The 16,053-nt window shown below is 40.0% G+C and overlaps 1 protein-coding gene across 3 annotated transcripts in view; it reads left to right on the top strand.

The window, feature by feature from the left end:
• The window catches only part of FAM126B (family with sequence similarity 126 member B), a 94,114-nt gene that overhangs the window by 69,569 nt on the left and 8,492 nt on the right, over positions 1-16,053 (top strand). For 2 of the 3 annotated variants that reach the window (XM_030803578.1, XM_030803579.1), the window contains exons 8-12: positions 5,357-5,452; positions 9,930-10,046; positions 10,886-10,973; positions 14,865-15,024; positions 15,754-15,921. In XM_030803578.1, the coding sequence (XP_030659438.1) occupies positions 5,357-5,452; positions 9,930-10,046; positions 10,886-10,973; positions 14,865-15,024; positions 15,754-15,921 (629 nt within the window). The remainder of the gene's footprint in view (positions 1-5,356; positions 5,453-9,929; positions 10,047-10,885; positions 10,974-14,864; positions 15,025-15,753; positions 15,922-16,053) is intronic. The other variant, XM_003253929.2, reaches the window with a different exon arrangement.

The following is a 16,053-nucleotide window of genomic DNA, read 5'->3' as shown; positions in this document are numbered from 1 at the left end:
GGTGACAGAGCAAGACTCCATCTCAAAAAAAAAAAAAAAAAAGAATATCTGCTTTTTTAGTTTGAGTAGATATTGTCAAATTAGCCTTGCCAAAACAACTATACCTATTGAATGTCCTACTAGTAGTTTGAGAGTTTTTCCTCCTGCTAACTCCCAATACTGATTATTTTCAAAGTTTTTAATCTTTACCAATCTGATAGTTAAAAACTGGTGTCACATTGTTATTCATTATTGTTTTTCTTTACCTGTGAACTGCATATTCATGTCCTTTGTCCTTTTTTTTTTTTTTTTTTTGGCCAGTTGGTGGGAGAGATTCGTTTCACTGTATTGCCCAGGCTGGTCTCAAATTCCTGGGCTCAAGCAGTCCTCCCACCTTGACCTCCCAAAGTGCGGGGATTATAGATGTGAGCCACTGTGCCCAGCCCCGTTTTTCTTATTGAGCTGTGTATTTTTTTTTTCGTAGTGAATTGCAATAGTTCTTTGAATATTGAGGAATTGACACTGGGTTTTCATGTTGCACATTTTCAGTTAATTATTGACTTTACATTTATTTTTTAAATCAAGATATAATTCACATACCATAAAATTTACCCGTTTAGGGAGCCGGGCGCAGTGGCTCATGCCTGTAATCCCAGCACTTTGGGAAGCTGAGGCAGGTGGATTACTGGAGGCCAGGAGTTTGAGGCCAGCTTAGCCAACATGGTGAGACCCTGTCTCTACTAAAAATACAAAAATTAGCCGGGTGTGGTGGCGCATGCCTGTAATCCCAGCTACTGGGTGGCTGAGGCAGGAGAATCACTTGAATCCAGGAGGCGGAGGTTGCAGTGAGCCGAGATTGTGCCACTGCACTCTAGCCTGGCGGCAGAGCGAGACTCTGTCTCAAAAAAAAATAAAAAATAAAAATAAAATTTACCCCTTTAAAAGCATACAATTGAGTGGTTTTTATTACTAGACATTTTACATGAATGGATCCATACAATATGTTGCCTTTTGTGTATGGCTTCTTTCACTTAGCATGTTTACAAGGTTTGTTTCTGTGGTAGCATGTATCAGTACTTTCTTTTTATGACTAAATAATATTTCATTGTGTAGATATACCACATTTTATTTATCCATTCATCAGTGGATGGACATTCGAGTTATTTCTATTTTTTCTTTTTTGGCTGTTATGAATAACTCTGCTCTCTTTAGTCTATTTGGGCTGCTATAACAAAATACCTTAGACTGGGTAATATATAAACAATAGAAATGTATTGCTCACAGTTCTGCAGATTCGAAAGTACAAGCTTAAATAAAGTGCCAGCAGATTCAGTGTCTAGTAAGGGCTCATAGTCTCTGCCTCATAGATGGCACCTTCTAGATAATCAAATTTAGGAGGGCAGAGCTGTCATGACCTAATCATTTCCCAAAGGCCCCATCTCTCTTTTTTTTTTTTTTTGAGACAGAGTCTAGCTCTGTCACCCAGGCTGGAGTGCAGTGCCACTATCTTGGCTCATGGCACCCTCTGCCTCCTGGGTTCAAGTGATTCTCCTGCCTCAGCCACTTGAATAGTTGGTATTACAGGTGCACAACGCCATGCCTGACAAATTTTTTTTTTTTTTGTAGAGACAGGGTTTCACTATGTTGGCCAGGCTGGTCTTGAACTCCTGACCTCAGGCGATCCACCTGCCTTGGCCTCCCAAAGTGCTGGGATTATAGGTGTGAACCACCTCACCCAGCTGCAAAGGCCTCACCATATTGAGGATTAAGTTTCAACATGAATTTAGACCACAATAGCTGGTTTTTTTGTTTGTTTGTTTTTTGTTTTGAGACAGAGTCTCGCTCTGTCGCCCAGGCTGGAGTGCAGTGGCGCAATCTCGGCTCACTGCAAGCTCCACCTCCTGGGTTCATGCCATTCTCCTGCCTCAGCCTCTCTGAGTAGCTGGGACTACAGGCGCCCGCCACCACGCCCGGCTAATTTTTTGTATTTTTAGTAGAGACGGGGTTTCACCGTGGTCTTGATCTCCTGACCTCGTGATTCGCCCGCCTCGGCCTCCCAAAGTGCTGGGATTACAAGCGTGAGCCACCGCGCCCGGCCTCACAACAGCTGTTTTGAACATGCATTCACAAATTTTTGTGTGAACATACATTTTCAGTTCTTTTTAGTATATACCTAGGAATAGAGTTGCTAGGTCATATGGTAATTGAACACTTAACTTCTTGAGGAACTGTCATGCTCCTTTCCAGAGTAGCTGTACCATTTTACGTTTCTACAACGGTGTATGAGGATAGCAGTTTCTCTACATTCTCACACTTATTTTCCATCTTTTTGATTACAGCCATCTTAATGGGTATAAAGAGTGATATGGCATTCTGGTATTTATTTGTTTTTGCTGTATGTTTTAGTTTTTTATGTAGTCAACTTTATCAGGAATACACATACATTTTTTCCCCCAAAGCTAAATATGCTTTAGCTCTGCATATTTTTCTTTTTTTCTTAAGACAGGGTCTTGCTTTGTTGCCCAGACTGGTGTGCAGTGGCATGATCATGGCTTACTGAAGCCTGCAGCCTAGAACCCCTGAGCTCAGGTGCTCCTCCTGAGCTCAAGTACTTCTGCCTCAGCCTCCTGAGTAACTAGGACTACCACCATGGCCCACTAATTAAAAAAATTATTTTTGTACCAACAGGGTCTCAATATGTCACCCAGGCTGCTCTTGAATGCGTGAGCTCAAGCAATCCTCCCTGCCTCAGCCTCCCAAAGTGCTGAGTGCTGGGATTTCAGGAATGACCTACTGGACCCAGCCTTCTATTTCTCTCTCTCTTTTTTTTTTTTTTTTTTTTTTGAAACAGTCTTGCTCTGTTGCCCAGGCTGGAGTGCAGTGGCATGATCTCAGCTCACCACAACCTCCACCTCCCAGGTTCAAGTGATTCTCCTGCCTCAGCTTCCCGAGTAACTGGGACTACTGGTGCATGCCACCATGCCCAGCTAATTTTTGTATTTTTAGTAGAGACGGGGTTTCACTATGTTGGCCAGGCTGGTCGCGAACTCCTGACCTTATGATCCACCCGCCTCGGCCTCCCAATGTGCTGGGATTACAGATGTGAGCCACTGTGCCCGGCCCTTCTATTTCTTTATAGTCTCTTTTTCATCCTAGTAGAGTTCCTTAGATGTCTGGCAATCTTTTTTCCCTCATGTTTAAGAATAGGGGAATAGGCTGGGTGCGGTGGCTCACGCCTGTAATCCCAGCACTTTGGGAGGCCGAGGCAGGCAGATCACCTGAGGTCAGGAGTTCGAGACCAGCCTGGTCAAAATGGTGAAACCCTGTCTCTGCTAAAAATACAAAAAAAATTAGCTGAGTGTAGTGATGGGCACCTGTAATCCCAGCTATTCGGGAGGCTGAGGCAAGAGAACGGCTTGAACCTGGGAGGCGGAGGTTACAGTGAGCCGAGATCGTGCCATTTTACTTCAGCCTGGGTGACAAGACCGGGACGCTGTCTCAAAAAAAAAAAAAAAAGTGGGGAGAGGGAATAAAAAATGACAAGCTCTGACCATGTTAATATATGGCTGATTTGAGCTAGTATTGGTGCAAAAGTTATTGTGGTTTTGCCATTTAAAAAATTTTTTTTAAATTTTCGCACCAACCTAGTAACTGACTATAAACTTCACCATAGGATCCCACTAGGCCATTCATTCGGAAAATTTCCCAAGTCCATATCTTTAAGTCTTTCTTCTTAGAGTGGTCAAATTCCCCAGAAACAACTCTTCTGGTATCTTAACTAGAGATCTGGTTGCTAGTATTTTGGTGGCTAACTGGCAATATCTAGTCAGGTATATTTCACTTCACTTAATCTTCCTATTTTCAGTTTGGCATCCACCCCCATCACAGTTGGGGCTCCCAGGTAGAAATTAGTTTTTATCCTTTCAGAGAATAAATCTCCATTCTTTTACCTAGATATATGGAGAAAGTGAAGGGATCTGAAAGTATGGCTGCTTCCAGATTAGACTTTCAACTTGATTTTTAACTTTTCATTTTGAAATAACTTCAGACTTACAAAAAACATTGCTAAAATAGTACAAAGAGTTTCCATAAACCCTTCACCATTCATCTGTGGGAAGCCTTTTAGAGGTACAACTTCCCTGGTTCCTACCCGAGGATTTAAGTGGGTCAACTGGGTTAAGACATAGAAGTGTATGTTTTTAAAAAGGTCTCTAAATAACTAATGTGCCTCCAGATTTAGGAGCCACTTTCTTAGACATTATAAATGTTAGGAAAGCATTTCTTTCTTCATTCAACAAGTATTTATTAAACAATTATGTATTAGACACTGTGCTGGACACTAATGATAGAGATAAATAAATCAGGATCTCTGTTCTAAAGTTGCTTATTACTAAATGGGTGAAAGAGACATAGAGGCATAAAATTACAACTCAGTGGGATAAATGCTATGTTGGAGCTACACAGGTAAGGGAATGGTTTACTTTAGCAGAGAGAATTAAGAAGGGCTTTATGGCTAAGGTAAAAATTTGATCTAGGACTTGAAATCTTATCAGGAATCACCCAAGTAAAAAAGTATATTCTATTAAGAAGGAGCAGCAAGCATTAAAGCAGGGAATTCTGAATGGTTACAGCATATTGTTGGAATGGTAAGAAGTTTGATAAAGTGTGGTGTATGTGGTTGGTAATGGAGGGAAATAAGGCTGGAGAGGAAGGATGAGGGTGGATTTTAAAGTACCTTGTAAGAAGGACTTTGATTTTAAAGGACCTTGTGATAAGTTTGGATTTTATTATGAAGTCAGTAGGAAGATGGTAGACTTATTCATAGGGAAGTCATCTGTTCAAGCATGATTGATTGATTGATTGATCGATTGATTGATTTTTTGAGATGGAGTCTCACTCTGTTGCCCAGGCTGGAGTGCAGTGGCACAATCTCAGCTCATTGCAACCTCCGCCTCCTGGGTTCAAGCAATTCTCCTGTCTCAGCCTCCTGAGTAGCTGGTACTACAGGCATGTGCCACCACGCCTGCCTAATTTTTGTGTTTTTAGTAGAGACAGTGTTTCACCGTGTTAGCCAGGATGGTCTCAATCTCCTGACCTTGTGATCCATCCACTTCGGCCTCCCAAAGTGCTGGGATTACAGGCGTGAGCCACTGGGCCTGGCCTGATTTATTTTTTGAAAACGGAAATATAGATGACAAGATGACAGCAAGGGATATGACTTGTAATAAGGAGAATATAAACAGGGAAACCTTTGAGGAAGATGCTATATTGATTTGATTAAGAAATCATAAAGGTCAATATGAAGGCATTGTCATAACCAGTTGCTAGTAGAAGTAATTATTTGTAATCCTTTTAACCTTGGATTTGTTGTTTTTAGGTTTGAAGTCCTGAGTTTTCTCATGCTGTGTTATAATTCTGCTATTGTATATATGCCTGCCTCATCTTACCAATCTCTTTGTCGGATGGGTTCCAGGTGAGAAGAGTGATTATTACTAATCTTCATATTTATTTGACAGATATTTATTGAGTACATTCTCTAAGCCAGGCACTGTCCTAACTTCTGGTATTACAGCAGTAAACAAAACTCACGGAGCTTGCATTCCTGTAGGAGTCCTTATCCTCATGAGGCTGTTTTTGTTGTTGTTGTTTTGTTTTTTTATGAGATAGGATTTCTCTCTGTCACCTAGCCTGGAGTACAGTGGCTCAATCATAGCTCACTGTGCCCTCAGCCTCCTTGGCTCAAGGGATCTTCCCGTCTGGGCCTCCCAAGTAGCTGGGATCACAGGTGTACACCACGACTCTCAGCTAATTTTTATAGAGACAGGGTCTTGCTATGTTGCCCAGGTTTGTCTTGAAGTTCTGGCCTCAATCATTCTTGCCACATCAGCCTTCCAAAGTGCTGCGAGTACAGATGTGAGCCACCATGCCTGGCCTTGTGCATTCTTGAAAATGTTTTCAGTATTAAATATTTTCTAGCTGAATGTAGAGTTGTACCAAGACATCCAAATCTAGGGTTGTTTAGTGATATATCTTATTCCCTGGTTGCCAGTTTTTGTAAATCACTTTGAGATCTTTGAAAAAAATAGTGCTATATATGGGGAAAGTCTTAAGGAATATGAACCTCTTCCCATACATTTCATAAATAACTGTCTCTGTGTTGGAGAAAGTGATTAGCAATAGTACCAATGATGTGTGTGTCTCATTTGTATGTGGGGGGTGGATATTCTGTATCTCATGGATTATAATCTTTACTAAATCAGAATTTCTAATAATTTGGACAGACCTAGGCTTAAATCTTGTTCTTTCACCCAGACTGGAGTGCAGTGATGGCATATTGGCTCATTCAACCTTTGACTCTCAGGTTCAAGTGATCTTCTCACCTCAGTCTCCTGAGTAGTTAGGACTACAGGTGCCCACCACCATGCTGGGCTGTTTTTTTGTTTTTTTTTTTCAATAGAGACCGAGTTTCACAATGTTGCAGAGGCAGGTCACAAACTCCTGGGATTAAGTGATCTGCCTGCCCTGGCCTCCCAAAGTGCTAGGATTACAGGCGTGAGCCACCGCACCTGGCCTTAAATTTCTACTATAGAAAAAAGTGTAGGCCAGGGTCAGTGGCCCATGCTTGTAATCCCAGCATGTTGGGAGGCCAAGGCCTGAGGTCAGGAGTTTGAGACCAGCCTGGCCAACATGGTGAAACCCCGTCTCTATACAAAAATACAAAAATTAGCTGGGTGGTAGTGCATGCCTATAATCCCAGCTATTTGGGAGGCTGAGGCATGTGGATCCCTTGAACCTGGGAGGCAGGGTTGCAGTGATCCGAGATCGCACCACTGCACTCCAGCATGGGCGACAGAGTGAGACCTTGTCTCAAAAAAAAAAAAAAGAAAGAAAAAAAATTTAAGTGATATAAATTAGTTCGGAAACAGTGGATGTTTAGAGTCACAGAAGTCCAGTTATAGAAGGAATTCTGAATTCAGCCTTTCAAAATGATTTTTACTTGGGGATATCAATCCCCCAAAAAGGTTAAATGTTGTGTTAGTTTTCTATTACTGCATAATAAATTGCCACAAATTGAGCAGATTAAAACATCACACATTTATTATTTCACAGTTTTTGTGGGTCAGGAATCCAGATGGCTTAGCTGGGGTTCTCTGCTTAGCATCTTACAAGACTGCAGTTAAGATGTTAGCTGGAGTTGCAATCTCATCTGAGGCTCAGAAGTTTTGTTGGCAGAATTGAGTTCCTGTGGCTGTAGGACTGAGGGCTTTGGCTTTTTGTGGCTGTGTGCTGGAAGCCGTCCTTTGCTCCTTGTCACATTGGCCTCCCAACACAGGCAGCCTACAACATGGCAGCTTGCTTCTTCAACATAGGAGGAGTGAGACTCCAGCAAGACCTGTTACCTTATGTAACATACTCACATACACATAATCATGGAATCCCATCACCTTTGCCGTATTCTATTGGTTAGAAGCAAGCTGCAGATCCCACCCTTGCTGAAGGGGAAGGGCATGACACAGTGTGAATACCAGAAGGATCATAGGGATCATGGCTCTCCAAGAGTCTGTCCACCACAAGTGCTTTGCTCAAGGTCACATGCTATTTTGTTACTGGGAAGAGATCCTGCTTATAACAAAACTTACTAATTTTGCCAACTAAATTAGCTGTTACTTTGATTTTATAGATTACCTAAAAATACTTGTTTCTCTTAACTGTAATACCATGATTAATGTCTAAAAAAATTCTCGTCTCTAATTTAGATGCTACTTAAGCACTTACTGCCTGTCTGCAGATAAACTTATTTATAGTTCATTACTTTTGGTTCATTAAAACTGCCTGCTCTCTTATTGGCAACATTATTGTGGCCTTCAATAGAATTTCTTTTTTCTTTTTCTTTTTCTTTTTTTTTTTTTTTTTTTTGTGAGAGTCTTCCTCTGTCACCCAGGCTAGAGTGCAGTGGCACAATCATTATACATAGCTTACTGCAGCCTCAAACTCCTAGGCTCAAGCAGTCCTTCCACCTCAGCCTCTTTATTAGCTATGACTATAGGGATGTGCCACCACACTTGGCTAATTTTTAAATTTGTTATAGAGAGGGAGTCTCACTGTGTTGCCCAGGCTGGTCTTGAATTCCTGGCCTCAAGTGATCTTCCTACCTTGGTCTCCCAAAGTACTGAGATTATAGGCATGAGTCACCACACCCAGCCTAGTAGAATTTCTTAATAACAAAAATGATGATAGAGTTTAGTGGTCCTCAAACTTTGTTCTTTTGTTCATATATCCTCTACAGAATTTTGAAAAACTATGTACTCCTTGTACGTTGTTAAGTTGACATTAAGAAAATTTTCATCCTATCTTAAATAGGTAGAAATGATATAATTTCTAGGCCAGGCGCGGTGGCTCATGCCTTTAATCCCAGCACTTTGGGAGTCCAAGGTGGGCAGATCACCTGAGGTCAGGGGTTTCAGACCAGCCTGGCCAACATAGTGAAACCCCGTCTCTACTAAAAATACAAAAATTAGCCGGGAGTGGTGGCACATGCCTGTAGTCCACTACTCGGGAGGCTACTCGGGAGGCTGAGGCAGGTGAATTGCTTGAACCTGGGAGGCAGAGGTTGCAGTGAGCCGAGATCAGGCCACTGTACTTCCAGCCTGGGCGGCAGAGTGAGACTCTGTCTCAAAAAAAAAGGAAATGATATAATTTCTAGTATGGAAGTATCGACATAATTAAAAAAATAACTGTTGGGTCACTGTTTTAAATATATGTAATGTAAATACCATAATGATGTGATACTCACCATATCCATTTGAGGAATAAATGAAGAAACTTTTCTTTAATAGTCTAACATTACATTTATTCCTTTTTCTCCTTGAAATTGAAGAAGAAATTTCCGTTCCCCTTTCCCCACATAGTTTTATCTTAATATAGTGCTATTTTTATTTATGTATTTATTTATTTTTGAGATGGAGTCTCGCTCTGTCACCCAGGCTGGAGTGAAGTGGCGCGATCTCGGCTCACTGGAAGCTCCATCTCCCAGGTTCACGCCATTCTTCTGCCTCAGCCTCCCGAGTAGCTAGGATTATAGGCACCCTAGCTACTTAGGACCACCATGCCCAGCTAATTTTTTTTTCTTTTGTATTTTTAGTAGAGACGGGGTTTCACCGTGTTAGCCAGGATGGTCTCAATCTCCTGACCTCGTGATCCGCCCACCTCGGCCTCCCAAAGTGCTGGCATTACAGGCGTGAGCCACCATGCCTGGCCATGTAATGCTGTTTTTAAATTGCAGGTTTTTTATTGTATATCTCTGCTACAAAAAATATATAAACAATTTAAAAAAAATTTCCCAAGACCATAAGACACTAAACACTGAAAGATTTCTTCTGGACTCACTATTATAATTATCTTACTAAATTAATTGATTAAATAATGTAGTATATTACAACTGTTGATCACTACCAAGCATAACTTTTTTGGAAGCATCACTTAATGAGATGGAATGGATGTTAGGGAGTTGTTTATAGTTCTTTGTTTAAAAATGGCCTCACAGACAACAATATTTTGAAATGTCCTTTTGTTTTGAGATCTCTATACTTCCCAGTAATTCACCCTGATACAATTTGGGGTGAGTAAAAGTTAGACATTTTTGTGTGTATGTGTGTGAAGAGAAAGAAGGATGATTGTGAAAGAGATGGTTAGCTATTTTAGAAAAGTTGCTTTTATGGGCAGTCCACTAGAATGAGTGCTTTGTGAGAGCACAGATTTCATTTTTATTTTTTATTTTTTATCTTTCACCTGTTCACGACTGTATGCCTAGGCCCAGAACAATGACTGGCATATAACAGGCACTCAATAAATACTTGAGGAATGAATAAATTGAATAAATGAATTTAGGAAAACAAAAACTTTTATTTAATGAATCTGGAAATCACATGTTAAATAGTGTATTTTCCTAGGGTTTGTGTGAGTGGGTTTCCACGGCAACATGAAAAACATTGGAAAGAACTCTGTGGTCGAATAGTATTGGATCCTGAATTTATGGTGCAACTTCTCACAGGGGTTTATTATGCCATGTAAGTAGGTGGAATATAAAATTGTATGAATTCTTCCTAATGTTTAGAAACTTTGAATATTTCTCTTTCTTCCTTATCAGACACAATACTGAATCTTTTGTTCCATGATGGGCTTATCTTGTTTTTCTAATATGGTTTCCTTTTAGTACTTTTAAATAAGCCAAAATATAACATAACTAGTCATTAAAATTGGAGTCTAGAAATTGTCAGGTTTTCTTTATGGAAAACTCTCTCTACATAGTTCATAACCCAGGTTTTCTTTTTTTTTTTTTTTTTTTTTTGAGATTGAGTCTCGCTCTGTCACCCAGGCTGGAGTGCCGTGGCGTGATCTCGGCTCACTGCAAGCTCCGCCTCCCAGGTTCATGCCATTCTCCTGCCTCAGCCTCCCGAGTAGCTGGGACTACAGGCGCCCACCATCACGCCCAGCTAATTTTTTTGTATTTTTAGTAGAGACGGGGTTTCATCGTGTTAACCAGGATGGTCTCGATCTCCTGACCTCATGATCCGCCCGCCTCGGCCTCTCAAAGTGCTGGGATTACAGGCGTGAGCCACTGCGCCCGGCATAACCCAGGTTTTCATGAATGCATTAAAAAGATTACTCTAAATTTAATCAGCATGTAATAAAAACCAATTTATGTGAAGAAACATTTGTAAACATAGTATTTAAAATCTGTTTTGTTTTTATAACCAAAAGTGGGGTAGTTTATAAATGAAATGATGTAACACTTGGTATGAAAGTTTTGCTTCACAACCAAAATAGCAGGACTTGGAACAATTTAAAAAGTTGTGCTGAAGATTAGATATTTGCTCAAGAGTATAAATGATCTGCTTCTTCATAGGTATAATGGACAGTGGGACCTTGGCCAGGAAGTTCTTGATGATATCATTTATAGAGCCCAGCTAGAGCTTTTTTCGCAACCACTATTGGTAAGTTATTATCTTTACTCTTTATTAAATATACTATAAATATAAAAAACTAAACTATTTTTAGTACCTAAAAAAGGTACTAGGTTAAAAATGTAAGACAATCCAAATAATTAGGGGAAAATTTTTCTTCGATGATAACAGTTGGTTAACTGTTAGAGAAAAAACAAAATAGGTTTAGGTCCTTTCCACCTTCCAGTACCAAAATAAAGTTCAGATAAAGAGAATAATTAAATGTTTTGAAATCCTTTAAGAAAAGAGAGAAGAAAAGGTTCTAAATATTCAGATTTCTAGAGAAGGGAAGACTTTCTAAGCATAAATGATAGGACAAGTTACTAAAATAAGATTGATTCCCGCCGCCCCCCCCGACATAAACACCTAAATTCTAAGCCATTAGGTTTTTGGGGTTTTTTTTGTTTCTTGTTTTGTATTTTTTTGTAGAGTCAGGTTCTTTCTGTGTTGCCAAGGCTGGCCTCAGCCTCCCAGAGTGCTGGAATTACAGATGTGTGACACCACACCCAGCCTATTCCATCAGTTTTTTTAAATTTATTTTTTATTTTTATTTTGTTTTTGATACGAAGTCTCTCTCTGCCACCCAGACTGGAGTGCAGTGGTGTGATCTTGGCTCACTGCAACCTCTGCCTCATGGGTTCAAGCGATCCTCCCATCTCAGCCTACCAAGTAGCTGGGATTATAGGCACCACCATGCCCAGGTGATTTTTTCTTTTTTTTTTTTTTGAGACGGAGTCTTGCTCTGTCGCCTATGCTGGAGTGCAGTGGCGCGATCTCGGCTCACTGCAACCTCCGCCTCCTGGGTTCAAGCGATTCTCCTGCCTCAGCCTCCCGAGTAGCTGGGACTACAGGTGCGTGCCACCACACCTGGCTAATTTTTTATATTTTTAGTAGAGATGGGTTTTCACTGTATTAGCCAGGATGGTCTCGATCTCCTGACCTCGTGATCCACCCACCTCGGCCTCCCAAAGCGAATTTTTGTACTTTTAGTAGAGATGGAGTTTCACTATGTTGGCCAGGCTGGTTTTGAAATCCTGATCTCAAGTGATCTGCCTGCCTCGGCCTCCCAGATTGCTGGGATTACAGGTGTGAACTACCGCGCCTGGCCTCCATCAGGTTTTTAAAAGCAAAATTAATATATGCAGGGCACAAACTGAGAAACATATTTTCAGCAGTCATGATACAAATAAGCAAATTAGTATTTCATTCTTTGTAAAGAGATTTTGTACTGTCCCACAAAATAAACAAATCTCCAAATGGTAGGTGATGAATTAAAAAACAAATGTAAGGCTGGGTGCAGTGGCTCATGCCTGTAATCCCAGCACTTTGGGAGGCTGAGGCAGGTGGATCATCTGAGGCCACAAGTTCAAGACCAACCTGGCCAACGTGGTAAAACCCCGTCTCTACAAAAAAAAAAAACAAAATTTAAGGCCAGGGGCTGTGGCTCACACCTGTAATCCCAGCACTTTGGGAGGCCAAGGCGGGTATATCATGAGGTCAGGAGTTCAAGAGCAGACTGTCCAAGATGGTGAAATCCCATCTCTACTAAAAATACAAAAAATTAGCCAGGTGTGGTGGCAGGCGCCTGTAATCCCAGCTACTTGGGAGGCTGAGGCAGAGAATTGCTTAAGCCCGGGAGGTGGAGGTTGCAGTGAGTGAGCTGAGATCGTGCCACTGCACTTCAGCCGGGGTGACAGAGTGAGACCCTATTTGAAAAAAAAAAAAAAAAGAAAAAAAATTTAGCTGGGTGTAGTGGTGCACACTTGTAATTCCAGCTGCTTGGGAGGCTGAGGCATGATAATTGCTTGAACCTGGGAGGCAGAGGTTGCAGTGGGCCGAGATTGTGCTACTGCACTCTAGCCTGGGTGACAGAGCAAGACCTTGTTTCAAAAAACAAAACAAAAAAAACAAATGTACATATCCAGTAGTGGAGTGAGGAAGGCATTCTTTATGTTACAGTGGTAGTATGACACAACTCTGACTATCCCCTGAAAAAGCAGTTTGGTAATGTGTGTTTGTTTCTTTGACCCTCTATCCCATGTCTAGCAATGTATTCCAGGAAACTAAACTTAAATTTAATACCGAAATTATAAATACCAAAGACAATGTATTATAAGCACAACATTACAGTTTTATTTCTAATTGCAAAGGAATAAAAACAGTCTAAATGTCCCACAGCAGAGAATGATTTAAGTTATATAATATTTACTTGATGAGATTATATATATGAGGTTTTATATTAAAGGGAAGTACTAGCTTGTATGAGGTAGAAAAACAGTATACAACTATTTTTTAGATCTAGACAGGACAGAGGAAACATACAAAATGCTGTAATAGTTGTCTAGGTGATTTGACTGGATTTTTATTCCTTTCCAATTTCCTAAGCTTTTTGTAATATTTTGATAATAGTATTCTTAAAATACTATTTTCTACTTGCAGCATTGTAAGAATACAGCTTTTTATTTTATTGTTTCAAAAAATTACTATTATTTTTTGAGACAGGGTCTCACCTATACTGGAGTGCAGTGGTGTGATCACAGTTCACTGTAACATCCACCTTCTGGGCTCAAGTGGTCCTCCTGCCCCAGCCTCCTGAGTAGCTGGGACTACAGGTGCATACCAGCACACCCGGCAAATTTTTGTATTTTTTGTGGAGACAAGGTCTCACCATGTTGCCCAGTCTGGTCTCAAATTCCTGGACTCAAGTGATCTGCCTGCTTCAGCCTCTCAAAGTGGTGGGATTACAGGCATGAGCCACCTTGCCTGGCCCAGCTTTTCAAAAGCCATTTTATTTATATCATTTTAAAAATATTTTAAGCTAAATATAAATTTATTGAGGTAGCATTTGCAGTAATTCTCTATTTGAATTCCCATTTGTTTCCTAATCTTACCCTAAGAGTTACATTAAAACAAATGGATAAAAAGATTAAAAAATTATATCATCATAGTAGTACCTTGAACTTATGAAACTCTTTAAATTAATAGTTTATCCTTTCAACAATCTTGTAAATTAAGTAGAGGTGGCATTTCCAAGGCAATACAGGTAAAGAGACTAGTAACTCTAGTGTTACTAATACAAACAGTATTCCTTTATTGTCAGTGGTCTCTGAGGGACCCCATAATAATACCCTTTTTCCCTATTCAAATCTAGAGCCACATGATAAACAGAAAAATAGTTGGTAGATGGGGAACAAGTATTTTCTTTACTGTTAAAAGCTAAATTGAAAGACTCAACTTTCCTTCACATCTAGACCTTGGAACAGCCCACTGGAAAGAATGTTTGAGTGAGCTCATCAGGCACACCTATCCAGTCTGCTTAATTCCACGTGGGCTTGTCCAAGTGGAGAGGGAAGGAGCAAGACAATCCTTTAGCTCAAGATTTTTGCTAGATTAGTACAACCCAATTAGGAAACATGGATCAGTCAAATGGCAATTACCAGGTATGTCACTTTCCTCTTCAGGGAGCAGAAAATGGTAGGACAAAATGCCAGAAGTATTTAGGGAACATTTCTCCTCATGTAAACAGAAGAGTGGAGAACATCCTAATGTTTATCAGAGATTAAATTTTGCATGTTATTTATCATCTGAAGAATCAGACAATTCTAAATTGTCTCATAATCAGAGTTTATATGTTAATTCTTTCTTTGGAATGCTTTTTCTCTTTGAAAGTCAACAATTTTAAGGCATCAGTGGGGTATGTGACTCATGTTTTAGAAATTCTTATTTGAAAGGCCTGCTTAAAAGAATACAGAACAACAAAGATACATTTATTACACATTATAATGCAAATTTTAAATACATATTCAAAAATTATGGACACGTAGTATAAACAAAAACTGCATATTGATTGTAAACTTGTATAGACTTATATTATCATCGTAGGTTGCCAATGCCATGAAAAACTCATTACCATTTGATGCTCCTGATTCTACACAAGAAGGCCAGAAAGTCCTTAAAGTTGAAGTCACTCCAACAGTGCCGAGGATTTCTCGGACTGCAATTACAACAGCTTCAATTCGTCGTCATAGATGGAGAAGAGAAGGTGAGTACAAAATCCCCGTAGTCCACACATGGAGTCAAGTAAATTTATCACTGTTTTTACAGACTGTCTTAGCATATGATATTAAAAGACCCTGTATAATTAAAGTAAATTTTTTTGTTAAAAATATCACTAGAAATGTGACTAAATGTCTAAAGTTATTTTAATATGTATTTATAAAATAGATGTTTAGATTGCTGTATGAAGATTAAAACAAAATAAGATGAGGTTAAATTTTTGTCTTTTTTGAACTAAATAAGAACAATAGGAAAGAAGTTGCTTTAACCTTGTTACCATACTGGAAAAAAAAAGGTGCACATATGAGCACTGTGGGAAAAACTATATAACTGGCCAAACTAACAGTATAATGCAAGCTATTCATAAAATGATTTATTCTTGATTTTGGATTTTTATCTTTGCCTTTCCTTTTTTTGTAAGTGCTGAATCCAGCAGTATTTCATACACATGGTACTTGAATAGTCAAGCTGTCTTGCCTAAGAGATATTGCCATTTTAATGATCCTGATTTTTCTGTCTTAATTCATTTGCAAACCTCACATTGTTCATCTGCTGCCTTATGTGTGTGCATGCTGTGCACACACATGTAACTATATAAAGAGTGTTTGTGTTTATATCATATCCATATATACATTCTCTTATCTGCCTGGGTCAAAATGCTCAGAAAATAATAGAGCAGCATAAACGCACTAAAATTTTATATGTTGAATCCCAGATGGCTTTGACTTCTCAAACGAGGCTGACTCGAGTATTCCTGGCTCCCCGATCCAACACGGCTCCACTGACCTAGGGATCAAACGTGTGCAAGAGGGGGAGGTGCTGGTGCGCAGGACCCCTGAGCATGGCTCGCCGGAGCCCAACTCAGCAACAGCCACAACAGAGGGTAGGACAGAGATGAGGAGGCAGAAGTCAGTGAGGCAGTTGCTGGAGAAGGATCCTGGCTCTCTATCCCCAAGCAGAGCATCTTTCCATTCTAATGTGTGTTTCCAGTACCCCAGGGTGTATTAGCTTCTCC

The sequence above is a fragment of the Nomascus leucogenys genome, chromosome 22a (assembly GCF_006542625.1).
Source record: "Nomascus leucogenys isolate Asia chromosome 22a, Asia_NLE_v1, whole genome shotgun sequence".
NCBI lineage: Eukaryota > Metazoa > Chordata > Mammalia > Primates > Hylobatidae > Nomascus > Nomascus leucogenys.
The sequence above is the reverse complement of the archived record's forward strand: the minus strand, read 5'-3'. Positions and strand labels throughout refer to the sequence as shown.